Here is a 20,857-nt window from a genome sequence, read left to right on the forward strand (position 1 = left end):
AAAGACGAACATGGACAAACTGTAGGACATCATAACCATCAAATCACTGCTTTCCTACATCTAAATAATCAAACTGTGGGCATGGTACTTCTCTGAAGCAACCACTTTTTTTTCTCTGCAGGACCCAGTCTTGTGTGGCGCACCAAGGAGAGAATACAATATGGCAATATTAAAAATAATGACGGTGATGTCAAGAGGAAAACGATGTGGTAGTGCATTATAAAAAGTGATGGCGGCACTATCAATGGCACATCATAACAAGGTTGGCCGTTTTATTTTAGCATGCCGTCTCGCAGTCTCCTAATCCTTCCCTGGAGCCCACCTGGTGTGGGAGCTTCTAGCACTGGGTCTGTCCTTTATGCCGTATTGCAGTCTGTCCATTCACGTTTCTTTGACACTTCCAGAGAAGACCCTGTCACCGGTGGGAGCAAGCGCGTTATCTGTGTCCAGAACAGATTAGTTCATTTATTCGAGAAGACTTGCTCCCGAGCCGATACTGGAATCGCTCGTTTCGAGAAAGACATGTGCAGGGGAAAGAAAAGGAGAATTAATCCAAGAAATCAGGTTAGTGCTACAACTGCTAATCGGCTTATTACTTGTTTTCATGAATTCCTCAGTTTATTAATTAGTTCATGTCATTAGAATTGATCTGTGCCTAGTCCCTACGATGGTCGATGCAGTGGGCACCGTGACCAAGATTGTGGAAGTTGCACTAAAGATCAAGAAGGCTGCAGACACGGTGAAGCAGAATGAAGATGCCTGCAAGCAAATAAAAAGCCGCGTGGAGATACTCAGTACTACGTTGTCGCAGCACCAGAATAACACAGAGCTAATGAACAACTCGGCAGTGAGGCTCGCACTTGATGCGCTGGCCGATATCCTTGGTGAGGCCTTGAAGCTCGTCACCGACTGCCAGGAGGAGGACACCAACTTCCCGTGCCTTCTCTACAGTTCCGGGAAACTGTCCCAAGAGTTAATGAAGGTGGAGCAACATATATCCAATAAGAACATGGATGCGACGTTGGCCATCATTGCTTTCCTTTTACCTAAACCAATTGGTCCAGTCAGTTTACCTCCAGCTCAACAGGTATGATTCATTCAGAACTTTTGTCATCCTTGCGTGATACTAATGTCTTCCAGAGTGCTCATTTGAATGGCAAGACAAATTGACATGCTATCCAAGTAACTCTCCAGCTGAACCAATGTCCAGGCTTCCAGCATACACACCTCCTCCCCCTACCCATGAATTATACTTTTGACTTCTTCCAGCATCTCCCTTGTAATGGCGTTCGGCACTATTGGAACTTCTATCGATGGGACCTACCACACACTAACTGGGCCGATGCTAAACTGACCCAAAGAGGTTTGACGTGTTACAAAATGGTTAGGTCGGCCAGAGAAGGTCATACCAGTGACTTTTTTGCTAATTAGACTGGCATTGTCCATGGAAACTCATATTAGAGGCTGTAGAGTGAGGATGGCAATCAGAAGTGGACCGGTCACACGAAAGATTAAGCTCCTACCCCCCTCTCCCCTCAAACTCTTCAATAATTGTCAGTATTTCAAGTCAGGAACACCCCTACCATCATTGGACACAATGGAAAGGCACGTGTTCTAATCATGACTTGGAGTGGTAAATAATCTCTTTCCTCGTATATATTTTCACGTCCGACCTTACTTACATGTCCCTTCAGAATTTTCAGGATTGTCATGTCGGCAAACAAGCGCCTTTCCAGTTCTTAGCAACGCAACCACCAAATACGCTCCAACAGGTACCATACAGTACATCCCTAAGTACAATATGATGCTCGAGTAATATTATGTTTTGAATCATATATCCAGATTCGGTCTACTAAGTGAGTAATAGTAATTCTATGGTATAATGGAGTATACATGAATGATATTATGTGTGGTTATGATGCTGATGCAGATGTGCAGACAAATTCAAGACGAGAGTGATGTGGATGTTCAGATTGACTCATTTGTATGTTTTGTTTCCCACTTGTTGTACATAACTTACTGGAAAAATATGACGCAATTTTCTGGATAGAATGTTCATCCTGCTATATTTGGACACTCTCATGGCAAATATTGTTTCAAGATCAATGATCAAAATACACGAACATTTGTACAACACATGCATATGTATTCAAACAACAGACGTTTGCATCATATTGATCTTAACTCCATATATCATATAGAGATAAGCTATAGCATGGTAGCGTCAAAACCAGGAACACTACTAGCACGTGGAAACATACACAAAACTAGGTGATTTTCACGCACGTTGCAGCGGGAATTGAAAGGTTAATTTCAAAAGAATTGTATATGGAGAAAATGACTAAATAAAATGCTATTATTTTGAAATGTAGAAATGTTCCTAACTTGCATTGTGTGTGAACAATGGGAATACATGTAGGCTGGACCAAATTAATTGCAATAATTAAATTGGGTACATCTTAGCCTTTAGAAAGTAAGCAAATTAAATCATGTTCGACGTACTACGTATGTCTAGTAACAAATAATAGACATGCTGATGTGATCTACATGGCTGAAAAAATATTGCTAGTGTATGGTCACATGGAACATTTGATAAGGTAGAAGGCCTGCATGTTGAGAAAATTAGAGGTACTGGGATACAAAAAATAGACATGATGATGTGGTCTACATGGCTGAAAATATTTTTAGTGGATGTTGACGTGGCACACTTGGTGAGGCGGAAGGCTTGCATGCTAACAGAACAACTTAATCTACTAAATCTAATGGAGGAAAATATAAGCTTGAAAATCAATAAAAAATCAATGAAGTGTCTAAAATAGAAAAAAAAAACTTTTGAAATACAGTTAAAAATGTCATTTCAAACAAAAATATGAAGAATGTATCATGTGGCAACTCTACGTGCATAGACTAATGCAAAAGTAATTATAATTTATAAGTTATATACATGGTTTGATTATGTGGCAAACTTAAATGCAAGGCATAGTGAGGATGCTGAGGACTGTATGCACGTTGAGAGAAGACTTAAATGCATGACTTTATGGGGACCTTGAGGTGGATACTTTGCATGTTGAAGAATTAAGATGAACATTTTAAGAATGATGCTAGAGCTATCCCTTAACCATGTCCAAAGAAATTAAGACTAGTACAAACTAGAAAAGATGGATGTCCTTGAACAATATAGCTAACGTGAAGGTAGTAGCAATTTAGGTAACGCTGTAACGCTGCTGGGGAAAGACATTGAAGTTTGGGTGCAAATAGTAGCGATCAGTCATGTGAAGCCGTCACGGAGAGAAACCAGTTATAAAATGCATGATTAAGGGGTATGCGTAGTACCTTAGTGGTCAGCATGTGAATACGTGTTTTTTTTCTTTTGCTTAGCTTTAGTTTGCAGATGGTGGGCCCTAAGGGCAACTCTAACCGAACCACCTAAAAATAACGCAGGATCCGGCGGAGTAAACTCTTAGTGGAGTATCTTTACTCCACTAAGATTTCACCGGACCGACTCCTATATATAATGGAGTAAACATAAATTTGTATAAATTCAACCTAGTTTCAACCAAAATTTGCATAAATTTATAGATAAGTTCAACCTAGTCGAACACATTGTCTTGACAACCGAACATTAAATATAAATTCAAACTTAAACTACACACTTAAAATACACTAAACTTAAACTACACTAGACTACTCATCATCATCATCCTTGTCATTGTAGAGGTAGAACCAATCTTGCCTCGACATGCCACCGCCCAATAGGTCCGAGCCGGTGTTGTCATCGTCGCAGTCGGGGAAGATGTGCCACCACTCCTCGATGTCTAACTCCTCCTCCTGACCGCCCTTGTCACCGCCTTGCACCTTATCACCTTATCACTGGAGATCACGATGATCATCGACTGCCCGCTCCGCAAAGATGGCCCGCTCCGCCTCCACGAGCTCGGGCTGCTGGTGGTGGAGGTTCGCCATGTATTCCTCGTCGGCGGCCTCCGCCGCGAGGCGGTCCTCCCGAGCCGTCGCCTCATCCACCACCCCCGGCACCACGTGGACGAGGTGGGTGTACCGCGTCCCCCACGAAAAAGTTGAGCCTCACCGCCATGCCATGGAACCGGACCTGCCACCAGTCGTATTCCAAGGCGGCGAGCTCCGCCATGTGTAACAAGTCGATCCACTTTTTCGTGTGTGTCTCCCGGTCGGTAGTCTCTACCACTCAAGTCTCCCACGCGCGCTCGCGGGCGCCAAGGTATTTCCTCTGCGGCTGCCATGGCGGAGGGAAGTCCGGGAAGTCGGAGAAGCGAGCAAGGGGCACGACAGTGGCGGCTCGAGGATGTGGCCTGGCGGGGCGTGGCGGCGTGGATCCGAGCTACGGATCGACGGCAGGAAGCGCCGGCTATGCAGTCCAGCCATTCGGAGAAGGGTGGCGCTCAGGGAATGGCAGGTGTGCCGACAACAGGGATGGGGGAGGAGAAGAGGCAGAGGAGGTGGACATGAAGAGGAGGGGAGTGGCGCTTTTTTTTACTCGGCAGTGGAGCCGTGGAGTAACAATAAGGGAATCGGAGCCCGCGAGGATATTTTTTACTCCTCGAACGCCGATTGGGGATCAGCTAGGTACCGGTTAGTGGAGTAAAACCGGATTTTTACTCCTCTGTCCGGTTATTGTGTATCGCTTAGAGTTGCCCTAATGGGTACTTAGCCCACTATAATCCGTATATTTATCTTAGTATGCTCTACATATTGTGATGCAATATGCTATTACCCCACCTCACCTAAAAATGGATTTTTATATATTTTCTAGACTACGATATTTGACAGAGCACTCATGGCAAAACGGATGTCCCAGGAAGAGGTACGACCTGGTCTTTTGTGTTCTCTATACAAGCAAAATAATTTGGTAAATTCAATCTTTCCTGCAGAATACTAGTAGAATTTTATTTGCTGTCTTCTCGATGAATTAATTTGTTTCCTGCGGAATACTTGTAGAATGAAGTCAATCCTGACACAAGCTTAAGGGACAGCAAATGGGATTCCTCAGTGGTATGAATATCTATTTCCTCCGTTTCTAAATATAAGTCCTTTTAGAGATTTCAATATGGACTACATACGGATATATATAGACGTATTTTAGAGTGTAGATTCACTCATTTTGCTCCGTATGTACTCCCTCCGTCCCATAATGTAGGATATTTTTAGACAGTAGTGTAGTGTCGAAATGCGTCTTACATTATGGGACGGAGGGAGTAGTTTATATAGGGATCTCCAAAAGAATTGTATTTAGGAATGGAGGGAGCATGTCACAAACTCGTAAATTTGGATGGTATGTCATGCATTTGGTCTAGATATGGATGATGATAACGTCTGGAAATCATTGCCTACCAGGATGCTCTATGTTCGTGCTGCGCAATGGTGAAAAAGCGTAAGGTACATACTTCCCTACATAGACATCCAGTTGTACGTGTGAATAGCATCTCCACGATCTTAGTGCCATGGTCGAGCCCTTTATGGTACCTTAAGGTCATTTATGTTTTATACAATAGGCCACACTATTAATGATGATGAAGAATTAAATTGTGCAGCCTGCTGCTCGCCGAACACCCTCTACCATACTACAAAAAATAGCTGGAGTTGCTCTGGACATCAAAGAGGCAGCACGGACGGCTCTTCAGAACACAGAGGCTTGCATTGAGATTGGTAAACGTGTTAGTACAGTCAGTGCCCTCCTATCAAAGCTCGAGAACACAGAGATGGTGGAAAAACAAGAGATCAGAGACGCCCTAAATGAGCTCCTTGAAATCTTCGGTCACGCCCACACACTCGTCATGGCTTGCCAGAAAAGCGGCGTTGTCACCATGCTCTTCTGCAGCCCGCCATGCAAACTGTCCAAACAGCTAAGTGCTGTATTGGATCAATTGGTGCCTAACATCAACGCATTGATTGCAGTCATTGTCAACAGCTGCAACGTCCGTCCCCGCAGGTACTACCATTGCTGCCATTTGTTAGTACATGTACAGAATACCCAGTGTCCAAGCATGGTGCTTCGCCATGCATCCAGCTGTCAAACCAGAAGGAAGCGGTCCTCCCATCCCCTAGCCGTGCGCACGTAGCTGCCGCAAAAATGGTGCGCTCCAGGTGGCCACAGGGCACCGGCAATCCAATCCATGGCCAGTCGGTGGCCGTGCGCTGGCGCCAAAGCCACCGCAGGCGTATCGCCAGCCCCAACCGCTCGAGGTCGAGGATCCCGAGCCCGCCCAGCTCTTTTGGATGGCAGACCCTGGCCCAAGCCACCGTGCAATGTCCACCGTTGCACTCCTCTTGGCCCCTCCAGAGCCATGCCCTCCTGAGCCTGTCAATCTGCCTGCGCACCCAGGGAGGTAGCGCTTGTATTGTCATCCAATAGGTGGCGAAGGCAGTGAGAACCGCGTTGAGTAGCACTAGCCTTCCAGCCGCGGCAAACATTTTGAGCTTCCAACAAGCTAGCCGAGCAGCAGCTTGTCTAACAGCGGCTGGAAGTCGATCTTGTGCAGCTTGCGAAGAGACAGCGGGAGCCCTAGGAATTTGCAAGGGAAGCTGCCGCATGGCGCTCCAGGTGGTGCCGTGGCGAGCTCCACGTCAAAGCGGTCACCATTGATTGGCAAGATCGTGCTCTTTTGGAAGTTCACCCGCAGACCGGTGGCATCCCTAAAGGCACTTAGAATTAGACGCAGCGCCCCTACTTTGTTTTTGATAGGGTTAAGATGGCCACATCGTCAGCGTACATGGAGCTACGGAAATTGGGCACCCTGCCTCTGATAAGAGAGAGAAGCCCGTCATCAACCGCCTTCAACAACAGATGCTGTAGCAGCTCCATAGCTAGCACGAACAGCAGCGGTCATATGGGGTCTCCTTGTCGCAGGCCCTTACTGTGTTGTATAGGTGCGCCCGCGATCCCATTAAGCAGCACACACGAAGAGGCCGTGGCCGGAATTAAGGATATCCAAACACACCATCTCTGCCCGAATCCCCGAGCCCGCATCATGTCAAGAAGGTAGGTCCAGGAGACCGAGTCGAATGCTTTGGCGATATCCAACTTCACCAGGAGCATAGGTCGCTTCGTCCGGTGAAAGTGGCGTGCCATTCCTTGGACGAACAGGAAGTTGTCCTCAATGTGGCGGCCCTTGATGAAAGCACTCTGAACCGGTGAGACGAGGCAGTCGATCCGCTAGGCCAGCCTGGTTGCAAGCATCTTGGTGAAAATATTCATAATACTATGAACGAGAGTGATGGGCCTGTAGTCTGCCATAGTCTCTGGGGCGCCCACTTTCGGTAGAAGAACAATATGTGCACCATTGATCGCCCGAAGCCCTACCCCATTCAGCCCATGCAGCTGTTGGAACGCGAGGACCAGGTCATGGAGGATGATGCCCGAGGAGGCCTTGAAGAAGGCTCTGGAGAAACCATCCGGGCCCGGCGCGCGGTCTGCCGGCAGTTCATCGATGGCCGCCTTGATCTCATCCGTCGAGAAAGGCAACTCAAGCTCTTGCAAGTCCACCTGCGACAACCCAAGCAGATCACAATTGGTCACCGAGGTTGTGGCCGCCGCAGTGCCTTGCAAAGCTTTGAAAAAACTAGCAGCGAACTCCTCCTTGTGTCGCTGCTTAGTGGCAAGCACGCCATCCCTGGAGAGTGACGCAATGTAGTTTTTCCTTCTCCGCGAATTCGCTTTAATGTGGAAGAACTTAGTATTGGCGTCACCCGCCCTAAGCCAGCGGACGCGCGCCCTCTGCTTGGCCTTGATGCGCTCGATAACCACGAGTCCCAGAATCCTAGACTTGAGATCTTTCTGCAGTTGAAGCTCGTCCGGCGTTAGGCGCCTGTTTTCTTGCGCAGCATCCAGCAAGGCGGCAGTATCCTGCGCCATAAGAAGCTGCAGCCTCGTGTCTCCAATGTGGTGCTTGTGCCGGCGGTTGATGTAGCACGCTCGGACATGGGCGCTGAACTCTCCAGGCTCGCTGATGAAGCAGAGTTGCTATGCCAGACGCGCCTGTGCCTGTTGCTGTTGCGTCATGCCCACCTTGGACTTGGCGATCCGAGCACTGGCCCTGCGCGGGGGTGCAGGAGTGGGCACCATACGAACAGGGGCCGGGCTCTCTTCCTCCGGCGAGGGCGGCTCGACTGGCAGCGCTCCCATGATGGAGGCCGGCAGCATGTTGAAGACCTTGCAGAGGAAGGTTGTGGCTCCATCCACCTCGAGCGCTTGCATCTGCGAGGCCAGCTGCTCCGTCGTCATGAGCCGCTCCCGCCTGTTGGCCATGTCCGCAACAGGCAAATGGAGCTCAACGCTTGGGGGGCGGCAAACTCCAACGAGGGTGCAGGCACGAGGTAGCCCAAGTTGGGCCAGGGTTTGCGAGCCAGCCCATCGCTCAAGCAGGTCAGCTGCAGCCCCTCCTGGGCGTGCTGTGGACCTGCGCCCTCCTCCACATCAGCATGGCCGAGCCAAGCAGGGGCCGGCTCTAGCTCTCCGGGCAAGAAATCGGCCCATGGCACGATCTCCGAGGAGAGATGGGAAGAAGTGGGCATCCAAGCGTGGTCCTCCTCTCCCGTGGCAGCAGCGGTCCCGTGCGGCTTCCATGCGGCCATTGCCTCGAGGTCGAGCAGAAACGGATCAGTCCGGGTGAGCTCGCTCCATGCCGCTTCCACCTCAGCCTGGAAGGAGGACATGTCAGGCTCCACCGAAAAAACGGGCACGCCCAGCAGGGCCCCGGTAGGGGAAACGTCATCGTTGGCCGGAGCGCCCTGCAGGACTGGCAGCGTGAGCACAGCCCGCAGCGCGTCGTCTTGGGGCAGGCAGGAACGAGGCGATCGAGGCCCATCTTCATGGTCCCTCCCCTGTCGCCTTTCTCTGGAGCGAGACCGGCTGCGACGGCCAGAGTTGTCCGAGCCAGGGCTGGTGCTGCGGCCTGACAGGGCGTCGGGGGGCGAGGCACTCCTGCGACGCCCGTGGTTGCCAACTGGTCCATCGTGCTGGCGCTGAACGGCATCGCGCGCCGTTCCGTTCGCACGGCAGCCCAGCAGGCCACCGCGCCAGCCGGAGCGCAACCTGGCCCGTCGGCGCCCACAGGCTTCAGGAGGCTCGTCGTCGTCATCACGGGGACGGTGCGGGGCCACACAGCGGCGGCCCGTGCCCCTGTGCCCATCTTCAACCCGGCGCTCCTAACGGAAGCGGTCCCGCAGCAGCCACTCCGTGCTAGCACCAGGTGGTCGCTAGGACAGGGGCGTCTAGTCGAGGGTCTCGTCCAGGTGGATGAGGATCGGGTATTGGGGCCCCTGGATCCCCTCCTCCTGAGGGCACCCTTCCGACGGGACTTGGCGGCCGCGCGCGTCGGCCGGCCTGTCGATGATCGAGAAGCCGTTCGCCATGGGGATGTCGTCCGGCGACCAAGCCCAAACCCACGCGAACACGAGGGAGGTGTTGGAGAGCGACGTAGATTGCCGCTCGAGATGATCGACCTTGCAGGACAGGCCGATGGCATCCTGGACAGCCTCCATGCGCCAAGCTTGAACCGAGATCCCCTCGATCGCCAGTCGACAGTACAACCGGGAGAGGCGCTGATGGCTGCGCGCGGCCGGCGACCAGGGTGACAGGGTGAGCACCACTCCCCGGCACGTGGCCACCCCAGCGTCAATCGCGATGTCACGGTGGCGCGCGTGACCAAAGCGCACCAGGAAATCTTCTGGGTGGTGCTTGGATACATGCATCTGGTCCCAGGGAATGTTGAGGTCACGCTCCAGAGCTTTGGCCACCAGCTGCGGGTTGATGTCGTGTCGCACCTCCGACATGATCACCAGGACGGCCGACGCACGCAGGGTATGGGCCGCGTCCTCCATGGACTGAGTGCTGATGGTGAAGGTGGTTCCGGCACCAGGGCATTGCGTTGCCTCACCGGGACGGTAGGCAATGGGGACGAAGGGGCGGGGCAGCTGCTGACCACAGGACGGGATGGGTGGTGCTGAGGGCAATGGCAGGGGAAGGGGGTGCGGCGCCCGGGTGGTGCGGGGGTGGGGCGGGGTTGGAGGTGGAGGGAGCGGGCGGGGTGGCGAGTGATGGGAGCAGAGGCGAGGCGGGCGGGGGGTGGGGGCGGAGGGAGCTGCGTGGGCGGTGGTGGCGGATGCGGCAGCGATGGGGAGAGCACGGCGAGGGGGTGACCGCGGAGCGCGAGCAACGGGGGTCAGCCTGCTTGCCCCGACGAACCTTACAGGAGGGCGCCCGAGCTCGGTGGCTGAACAACCAGCAGTCAGCGCAGCGCACCGGATCACGGCAGTCCGCAGCGCGGTGGTTGGGAGCAAGACACCTCAGGCAGCATCCCCGGAAGCGCCTTAGTTTCGGGGGGGGGGGGGGGGGGGTTTGGGTGGACGGTGCGCTCGGGGCGGGCAGCGCCGGTGAGGTGGTCGCCAGTCCCGGAGGGGAGGAGGCGAGCGGCTCGGTGGCTTCATTTCCTTAAAAGTAAGTATGATAGCTTCATTTCCTTAAAAGTAAGTATGATAATATGGAAGTACTCTCGATGACTAATCAAGTAATGAGATTGCACATGACAGAACATGGCAGATCTAAATAGTTTTCAAAATTAAAAGTCAAAGTTTGATGTGATTGGTGCTGTCAGAAAATAAAATAAAAACAGGAAACTGTGGTGAGTGCTGTCCCAATCCCTTCAATTTCTTCTCCAGCAAAACGCTCACAGACAATAATTTTCTCATTCATTTGTCCTCCTATAGTATTAATCTTGTCTCTTAATATCTCTGATATCTTGAACTCTAAACTTCACAGACCCACTGACTTATGATTTTCTTGAATTTTATCCGCTAACTATTTGTATTTTCGGGTTTTGAAATAGATACAAGCGTACCAGAAATGCACCTGCAGCACCCCGAGCACCAACATATATTCAACCAGAAAGGTAAAAAACCTGCGTTGGCCATGTTGCTCCTATTGTGTTAGAAAATCGTAGTTCTTGCTTGTTCAAACTATTGCGCATTTTCTTAATTCCGATCAATTGCACTCCCCTCTTTCAGACAAACTTCGAGAGGTGTTGCAGCCCCCCTGCCCAAATTTGCAGAATGGGATACGATTCAAGAAGGTTGAGACTAATTGTAGCCATTTGAAGTGTTGAAAGCGTTAGCATATTTGATATCTCGTATTGTTCTCACCACAGCGGTACTATCAGCAACTTTGCTTAACGATTGGAGGACAGCAATAGTGGGATTGTGTGATTAGAGTCTGTTAAATGAATTTGGGGGATTTGATGGAATGATAAAAGAGATCAAGTACAATCTCTAGATCCAACTCCTACGGTAAAGTACCCGTATCTGGAACATGAACAAGGTACTTCCCTCGATAAAAACAGCGTATTTCCAGCAGTGATTTGCATTATATATCAGTTAGAGTTGTTGTGAACTTCATCATTAAGTGATTATTAAGTCATTGCGAACTTTACACTCCTATCCTAACCGCTCTATACCGCATACATAGTCCTACGCTTTCCTACTTTCCTACTAGGTGATACCCATGCTGTGATGGACCCTTATGAACCGGTGGAAAATCCACAAAAAATTGTCTCTGTGGGACTGAATTTATCTCAGTTGCAGTACGGTAACCCTCTTACCAGAGTGGTTGCAGTCGCCTCCCAAGTACGAAAGCCCCTCCGTGGATCACCGTGTAAGTGGTTGCAGTACGGCAACGCTCGCGCGACCGGCCTCCATCTACCTTGTACTCTCCGGTCGCTCGCCGGCGACCTGCTCTCTCCGTCTCCCGCGCCAACGGCCGGCACCTTGGACAGAGCAATCCGGCGGGAGGGATCTTGGGATAGAGAATGCCCCCCGCTGGTGGGGCTGAGGAACGAACGAAGACGGCGGAGGGTTCCGGCGCGCCGCCGTTTTCTCTTAGATTTTGGGATCTCTCGATGAGAAGAAGCAGTGTTTTTTTTTCTGTTCGGGAGAGAACGACGACGACAAAGCCCATAAGATGCAGCCCATAATAGCGGGAAGCCCAATAAAATTTGTCGCTCGTTCCTTCTAGGCCCACGTGATGTAATACTGCGAACTAGTAGTACCACATTCCGTCAAAAAAAAAAAAGTAGTACCACACTCTTGTGTCCAGAAGAAAAGGAATACCACATTCGAATTGTCACTAAAAGAATAGTAGTACCAATTCTACAAAAATGAAATCAGATTTTTAGGGACCTCGAGCGAACGCTCTCGTGCACGATCATAAAGCGTCTGCTTCCGCACACCCCCTTCGAGCAAACAAAGACCTGGCGACAGTACACGGTTCCCTCACGACGATGCAATCTGAGCGAACACATTTCGAGAAGGCAAATTGTTTGAGCATTGCAATTTTCACCATTTTACGTCGATATATCATGGCAATTTCCTTTAGCAACACTGGAAATTCAGAGGGTGGCTATTATCACCATTTTCTTTTAGGATGGCAATTCTCCATGTGTCGCTTGCATGCATCTTGGCATTTTTTGAGTATTTTTAGATACAACATGATATTTTTTTTACTCTAGAATATGGTAAATTCCTATTTAACAACATGGCTATCCAAAGTTCCAAACACAATGCCTATGCACTTAGATCGATAGGTTTCTACCGTCCCATTAGCCTCGTCCATCTTTTTGTTTTGGGAAACTTATGAAAGCTTTTGGCCGAGTTTTGGGAGGCATCTAGAAGCTTTCATTCATGTGTTTTTCTTTTTTGTGTGTGTATTTGTCGCCTTTTTAATAGGTTTTTCTTTATTTTTATCTTTTCATGAATATTTAAATATTATTGATTTTTTTAAATTTTTAATTCTTTCTAAAACATTTGTGAACATTTTTGTAACTACTGAATATTTTGAAATTCACATTTAGAAACAACCTATCATTATTTTTATAATTCATGAACATTTTTTAATTCACAATCATTTAATAAATTTCATGACATAAAATAGGTCGTGAACTTTTTCCATATGCACAACTATTTTTTTAAATTGGAGAACATTTTCCTAATTCGCAATTATTTTTGAAGTTCATGAACATTTTTCTGAATTCACAAAGATTTTTTCATTTCACCAAAATTTTCAAAGTTAACAAAAAATTGATTACCGGTTTTTCCCTAAGACATCAAAGTAGTAGCAGCAGAAACAAAGCGGGAAAAAAATGGAATTTAGAGGTTTTGCATATGCTCAAAAAATAGGTATTGGGTGAAAACTATTTAAGAATAGATGCAGTAGGTTACACTAAACACCCTCGGTTACAAAAAATGAGGCGACAATGTGGCCAACCCTGCTATCGACATCCGATGTCCATGATTTCGTAGGGCACTTCATCCACCAAGCACCAAATCTTTACTCTTCCTATAATTGGTGGTGATTTAGTTTGGTACAAACTTTGTTTATATACTAGATAACTCCGCACGGGTTAATGTGAGAATTTGTAGAGCTGTAAATTTTCAAGAATAACAAATAGAATATATGAGAAAAATACCCATCCACATTGTCACCATATATCAACAGTACTAGTCCTGTCAGTAAATGGTGTTGATTGAATGTTATGTGACACATGACCCTCTAATCCTCTATTATTGGTCAAATGATTTGTTGTTGAACAAATAAAAAAAATAGAGATGCGGAGGGATTGGTGGTTGCATTTGCTTGATGACGTGTATGGGTCTATATATGCCAAAAAGATAAATGTGGATTATTTTTATCTGTTAAGATAATAGGTAGGGTGTTAAAGCTATTTAGAGCAAATATAATAAGTCGATGTAAGTAGGTTATAAGCATTTAAAAATATTCTTGCTAAGTTGGAGGAGAGCATGGAGAATTAGACTATAGATTAAGGGTGTGGATAGATCTTAGTCGACTGAAACTTAACCGACATAACATATAAAAAGGAAAAGGGAAAAATTTCAAAGAAAATTGGGTACAATCTCCATGTAAGATCTCATTAATATAGTTTGATGACATTGTACTTCTGAACAAGAAGGGCTCAACTTTGTCACTTTCACTTACTAATATAGTTGATGGTCAAATTATAATATTTGAACATGTCTTATACAAGAATCTCACATCAATTCACCTATAACTGGAGTCTTTATAATATGAAGTATTTCTGTCTAAGACATAACCAATTAGTTGTAGATATACCTAAAAAGGGCTCATTTTTTAAACTCTTAAAACTAAATAAATTGGTATTGTTTGATACAGGTTCCTTATCGAGCTCGTTTGATGGGTAGAAGTCAAAAGAAACTGACATTGACTATCTTATACTTGGGCTTACATTGGACGCAGAAATGTGCCTGGTCAGATTGACGTCTACCTCCTTCCGCGTGTATGTGATTTTCACACAATATTAAACTACGCTTTGTCTGAGTCAGACCAATCTAAATATGATATCCAGGAAGAAGTTTTAGGAGTATCATAAACTAGATCGGGATCGCGCCTTGGCGCAAAGGTGCCGGTCCTAACGTTTTGGTCAAAGTAGTTAATGCGAAGATCGGAAGCAGGCTTAAGGGTACCGGTCCAAACGTTTTGGTCTAATGCTAAGATCGGAAGCACGCCTTGCAGGTGTTGCCTCACAGCGACTAAAACTTTAATATCACAAAGCGTTTAGAACATCCAAAAGAAATTAAAATAACCGCCCAGAATAATGTGTTTGGTATATATCACAAACACTACAAAGATACATCAAGAGCAAGGTATAGCTGTTGCCCAGGATAACTAAATATAGGGCATATAGATTAAATATATACCACAAGCAAAGTGTAGTTGTTGCCCAGGATAACCATAAAACTAAAGATCACAGAGGCAAAATCTGTACCAAAAGCAAGCCACAATGTTTGCCTAGGACAACTGATTTGTATCAAGTAGTACAAACAGAAAGACATACATTCTATAAATGTTGCCAAGTAGTTTATATCAGCAAGTGTAAGACTAAGTCTCACAAGAGATGTTGTATCTGCTCATAAACACAATGAGATAACAGCCAATTGATAATGATGCTCTGGAAACATCGATATCTACAATAGTATTGACAGTCTGAATCGAGTTAGCAATCTAAATCAACCTACAATCTCTAGCCCCAAAAAATACAAAGGCAGCATAAATCGCAATTAAAAGGATGCTGAGAATAATGACACCGGAATAAATTGGAACAGAGATTAGGGATCGACCTAACCTAGGCCACCACTCACAGAAGTGACGTTGAGGTGCAAGTACTGAATATGTGGAACGGGAGGCTTCAGTACATCACAACAGTGTTGTTGGGAAGAGTGGGAGGAGCCATGAGACCTCGTGCCTTGTCCACCTGCAGCGGTAGCAGCACCTGCTGCTCATCCATATCGGAGCAACTGACTTTGTCCATGGGGACAGCGCCATCTCCCTAATTCAGTTAACCTAGATACACAATAAACAATCAAAGAAGTCAGAATGCATCAACTACTGACTTCAACTCATAAATCAAAGCGGCGTGAAAAGTAAACTGCTAGGCATGCAAGCTAAAACACAAGAACGCAAAGACCATCTAAGAGAATAGAAATACACAGATCAGATAACAATAAGTTTAAAAAATGAAGTACCCAATGTAAATTAAGAGAAAGAGAATAATCAAGATACGGAAAATTAAAAAGAAAACAGAGTAAGGAACATGTAAAGAAGATAACTTCGATACTATTACCTCCATTTGGAAATAAGCGATGAACTAAAGCAGCGTCACTTATTTCTGAACGGAGGGAGTCTACAGTTGCAACTTAGGAAGTTTAGTTGACAAATTATTACCTCTCCTGGGTGAAAGATGGTCTTGTATTTCTTTACAAAAAGTGACACGCTTCCTCATTGAACTGCAGTACATACAGACATCTTGTCAGCTCTATTTTGCGCCCGGGTGGCGAGGCAAGCAGCGGGCAGAAGAGCATTGCGGTGGCCATTGGTTGAACCGCTCCCGTCCTCCCCGGCGACGCCGTTCTCTACAGGGGCCCAGAGATAAACAGGTGACTGGTTATGCACGTCAGGATCAGTAGCGGATCGACCACCCCACTCACCGAACATGAAACTGAATCAGTAAATCAATTAACAAAAAAAGCTATCTCTGACCTTCCAAAAGATGGGCAAACAAAACCACTACAAAAGCTAGCTTTTCCAAACACATTAGGTAATCAAATACCAAACACATCTCTGAAGTTCTTATAATGCTAAATTGGTTGGTCGAAGTTATTTTGTATATTCGTGTGAACATGTCAAGTAGCCTAGAATGGTCTAAGAGCACTCATTGTGAAGCAAACATTTGAAAGCAATGTCAAATCCAATATCTCTACAGCCCAACATTCACATGGCCTGTTCCAAATTCCATGGTTGCCTAAAATTCCATTTCAAGAACTAATGCAAAAAGATTAACCAACCTAAAGCTAGTATTACCGAAGCTAAATGTGGGGAATTAAGAAGAGTTTGAGGTTAGAGAAAAACTGCCCAGGTCCACCACCATATCCACCATGTTTGTCCTGAAACAATTATACGCCACCATAAGAGAAAAAAATGGTAATATTCAGAAATTATTGTATCTGCAAAGGTGTATCTTCAGTGCTTTAATTATGTATGACAAATACTACTTGTATTTTCTTAAAAAAATCATACTGCTGCAAAAATTTGTAATGGACAACCTAACCATGGCGCAAAGTTAAATAAAGGTTATTTTCTTGTCATCCTTGTATGAAGCAATGTTGTTCAACTGAAATCTGATTTGAGATTTACTGTGTTGTGCAACCAGAGCATATTATCTCAGCAACTTATTTCTTAGTTTCTATAATCAGATTTAAGAAGAGCGGAAGTTTAAGCTAAAGCCTTAAACAGTTTGCTTGTAAAGTTTTCAACATATATATCCTTAAGCATAAGTGTTATCAAAATTTAACTACAAACTGCAGCAACATATCCATACAATTATATCGTAACAGATCAACAAACCCGACATCAAGACAATAAGTCTACAATATCGTTCTCGAGGTCTTCGTCAAGAGTTTCATCCAGCAACGCGAGCCCATGAACCATCCAATAGCATAACCAAAGTTGACTGGAATAACCAGAAGAAAACTGTCAGCAAAATAGATACCAGGGACAGCACTTGAGTTAATTTAACACTGGAGAAGCAATACTTGGCATCGAGCACATGGAAGCTGGGTGCAAGATGCCCCGGCTCTTTCGTCAAATTAATACTCAACATGCTGATCGCGCCACAGCCCTGGCCTGCAGCAGAAGAAAAAACACTTGACGACCATAGGCTTTCTAGATCAGGAACTACATGATAGTGTACATTTAGCCCATAACACCAGCAAGATAATTAATTAATTTAGATATAATGGCACCAATGGACATAGCCGTGCAGACCAATTGGCCAAAACATAAAAGTTGAATTCCTTTCAGGTTAGTTAGTGGCCGATATTGCCACACAACGTTTTTAGACTGTTCTTGATTAGCTAGCATCTTCAGGTTAGCTAGGATTAAGTCTTGGTTTTGTAAAGCTTGCACACACAGAGAGCTTAACCGAGACAAAATGAAACTAATTCATGGAATGGAAGGATATGTACTAACCATTAGTTGTCTAAAATTTAAAAAATGCTCAAGGTTTGTGTAGTAGTAAATGGAGCAAAATGGAAACATTAACATCTGTACAAATCCAAGAACAACACCAAAAAACTGAAGGATTGATCCTTTCCAAAGAACTTTGGAAGATGTAGGCATAGATTTAACCTTGGATATCTGGACCAACCTCTGATAATTCACCTATCTAGATATATATGGCATAAAACATTAACTACACGATTATCTGCCCAGGAAGTTCTGCACACTGTATGAATTAAGCAACTAATGCAGTTATCAGTTCTTAAACTGCTTGTGAAACATGTGAAGTATCTAAGAGAGACGACGGGGAGGATTGGAGCACACCTGTAGCACGTCTTGCACACCCACTGAAACCTTGTTGACCAATGATGCTCACTGTCACCACGGACCTAACAATCACTGTCACCACGGACCTAAGAATCTTCAGCTACCTAGACCCAAGCATTCAGGGTCAAACCTCAAGATCTGTAAGACAGTAAGCACAAAGAGAATAAGTGTTCATGTGACCGGCAACTTTGGGAGGAGGAGCGGGGGTGGGAGGGGAGGGTGGTGGAGCTCACCATGGCTGGGATCTCGCGAGGAGGCGGCACCGGCGGGGGGGGGGGGGGTGGATAGAAGGCCTAGTGCTCACCAAGAACCCCGAGTGAGAACATATATATTTTTAATCCAATGACAACATGCTACAATCAACTGCATATTTTTTGTGGCACTTGTAGGATGATATAAAAATAGTATATTTGACCATCAATGAACTAACAAAACAGTGGTAACTTATATGTTCTGTAAAGTTAACTCCGCTATCAGATTAACATATACATGACTATACACACATATAAGTAATGAAAACCAGAAAGGTAGACCTTCAAATTATTATTTTTTTTGATAAATGGACCTTCAAATTAATTACCAAAACCAGAGACCACCAAGACCATATCAATATAAAAGTTTCAGGAACAGGTCGAGTTAAGAAAGGAAACATGTATAAATTGTGCCCTACATTGTAGAAAAATAAAAATAGGAAGATTTCCTTAGAGCAAACATGACATGCAATGCCATTTTTTAACAGGAAAGCTACCTCATATACTGCAAACATGACATCAGTGAAAATATGGACACACATATCAGCAGACGTCGATAGTACCATGGAAGAGAAATAAATAAGGAAAAGGAGACACAAAATATACCTGAGAAGAGGTAGAAGAATTGAGGCGTGGGCGCAGGGAGCCCAGCGGCGGTTAAGGCCACATGAACCATCGAGGAACTCTAGCTGCCGATGGCTGGAGCCGATGGTTAGGAGGCTCGACATGACGAACATCTCCTGGATCATGTCCTGTCCCCATGAGCCGATGGTTAGGAGATGATAGATATAATTATGATTTAAATACAAAGGGAATTAGGCAATGAAGATTGTTGTCCCTCGATTTATAGTGGTTCTATTAGCTTTTCAGCTGTCTAGGCACACACCTGGCTCTAGAGCACCAAGCCAGTTTCCTTCTCTAGGTTTCTGTGACCATACAATAATCTAAATATGTAATTCACCACAATATTCCCACAAAAATGACGCAACATAGCATCTTCTTCACCAACGGCGGCATCAGCAGCCTCTTACACTGCAGGTTGCCAGTGTCATCTTCCTCCCTAAGCTACTGCCGCCGCCAATGCAGTGCCATGGTACCGGAGATGAAAACATTCAGATTCAGTACCAGGCATGGATCAAGATAATGAATAATCCCAAGAAATCAATGAAACCTAGGTGTCACTTAGTCAGATCAAAACAACCAGAACCAAATGCACAAAAAACCTGAAACTCCAAGACGACCGAATGTATTTCAGCCCTTATCTCTCACCAGATTCATACACTACAACTCTAATACAACTGAATATGTTTTAGCCTTCATCCCTCAGAATATCCATTTATTCATCCAAAAATACCAATCAAATGGGGCACAACGGAAGCGGCAAAGCACCTCCTAACTATCATATGACAGAAACATATCCAAGACAATTGAAGCTAATTATTCAGTCCAGGGAGGTAAAATTCTTGCTAATTATAAAATTATGCAATGCACGAGCTGCAAGGAAGTTTCTAAACACAATTAAGCATAGCTAATAGTTGTGTACGGAATGCATTCTAGCACAAAACCTACATAGCCAGTGGTAAAAAATAAACCTCACGACCAAACTATATGGTGTAGCATCTCCTCTGCTCTAAAAATATATAGGTGCAGCAAGCACTAAAGAGCTATAACCTGTACCACACCTATAATAAGATTAGTAGCTCTCGTTTGCAGTTTATAACTGATGTCCACCATGACATGCACATTATCCAACAATAACTCATCTTTGACAAAGAAGAAAATTGCAACCGATCGAAACCCCAACATCGGACAAGTTACCATGGATACGAAGGCAAAAAAAATGACAGCGAGAATAGCTACAGAGGTGAGTACAGGAAAATCACCAAGTAATTCCAAGAAAATTTAACACCCTTACAATGAAATAACCAGCAAAATTAGGACCGCGTTAAAGATTACTTACACCTATCTATCCACCATGCTTGTTCAGCATGCCTCCCTCCTCCGGATAACGGAGGAACTAACCAAAGGGGTGTATGTTTTTAACCAATTTATCCACCTCCAGGTTGTGGCAGGTCATCTTGCTGCTGAGAACCATAAGAAGCCATTTACCTGTTGCAATCATCACCCTGCAGATTAAGCAAGATAAAGTGTTCTGGTATTAGCTGATAAATAGGAACACACGGTGAATAGATTACATAACAAACCACATGTAACAAATGAAAAGGCTAAGAATAATATATCAGCTGCACCGTAACTCTATGCCATAATATATACACCCATTTGAGCATACAAAATTAATTCCATGGATGTAGAAGTCAAAAGAAAACAAAAGAAAAGATAAGAAAAACAAACATACAACAACAAAAAATGAGCAGAGCTAAATCAAGGAAAAGTAACACAAGCCTAAATCAGTATATGGCTAAATTAAGTTACCATACCCTGTTCAACACAAACAGCAGTATCACTAAAGCAATATCTTGGACCAGATTAAACTAAAGCCCACACAATTTATTAATCAAAACTTCCTAGCAGCACATCTATAATCGTAGCCACTAATAATTCAGTCGGCCATGTCAATTCAGAGCAAAGAACAAGGGCAGCAAACATCCATGTGCAAACAAACAAAAAAACTCACCCCTAGTAGGATCTACACAAGAAACAAAAG

The 20,857-nt window shown here is 45.4% G+C and overlaps 1 protein-coding gene and 1 long non-coding RNA gene across 2 annotated transcripts; one reads left to right on the forward strand and one right to left on the reverse strand.

Moving 5' to 3' along the window:
* The first annotated feature begins 329 nt into the window (after window positions 1-329).
* LOC123066759 (uncharacterized) lies at window positions 330-11,260 on the forward strand. The gene is made up of 7 exons (XM_044489781.1): window positions 330-564; window positions 643-1,772; window positions 1,931-1,984; window positions 4,790-4,840; window positions 4,975-5,028; window positions 10,860-10,922; window positions 11,038-11,260. The coding sequence occupies exons 2-7, from the start codon at window positions 1,683-1,685 to the stop codon at window positions 11,125-11,127; spliced, it is 402 nt and encodes a 133-aa protein (XP_044345716.1). The 5' UTR covers window positions 330-564; window positions 643-1,682; the 3' UTR covers window positions 11,128-11,260.
* Window positions 11,261-14,879: 3,619 nt separating this feature from the next.
* LOC123066760 (uncharacterized) lies at window positions 14,880-17,208 on the reverse strand. The gene is made up of 2 exons (XR_006431428.1): window positions 15,782-17,208; window positions 14,880-15,400 (listed from the first exon to the last, which is right to left on the reverse strand). It is a non-coding gene; the product is annotated as an uncharacterized lncRNA (long non-coding RNA).
* Between the last annotated feature and the right edge of the window lie 3,649 nt (window positions 17,209-20,857).

Source organism: Triticum aestivum, chromosome 3B (genome assembly GCF_018294505.1).
Source record: "Triticum aestivum cultivar Chinese Spring chromosome 3B, IWGSC CS RefSeq v2.1, whole genome shotgun sequence".
Taxonomy (NCBI): Eukaryota; Viridiplantae; Streptophyta; class Magnoliopsida; order Poales; family Poaceae; genus Triticum; species Triticum aestivum.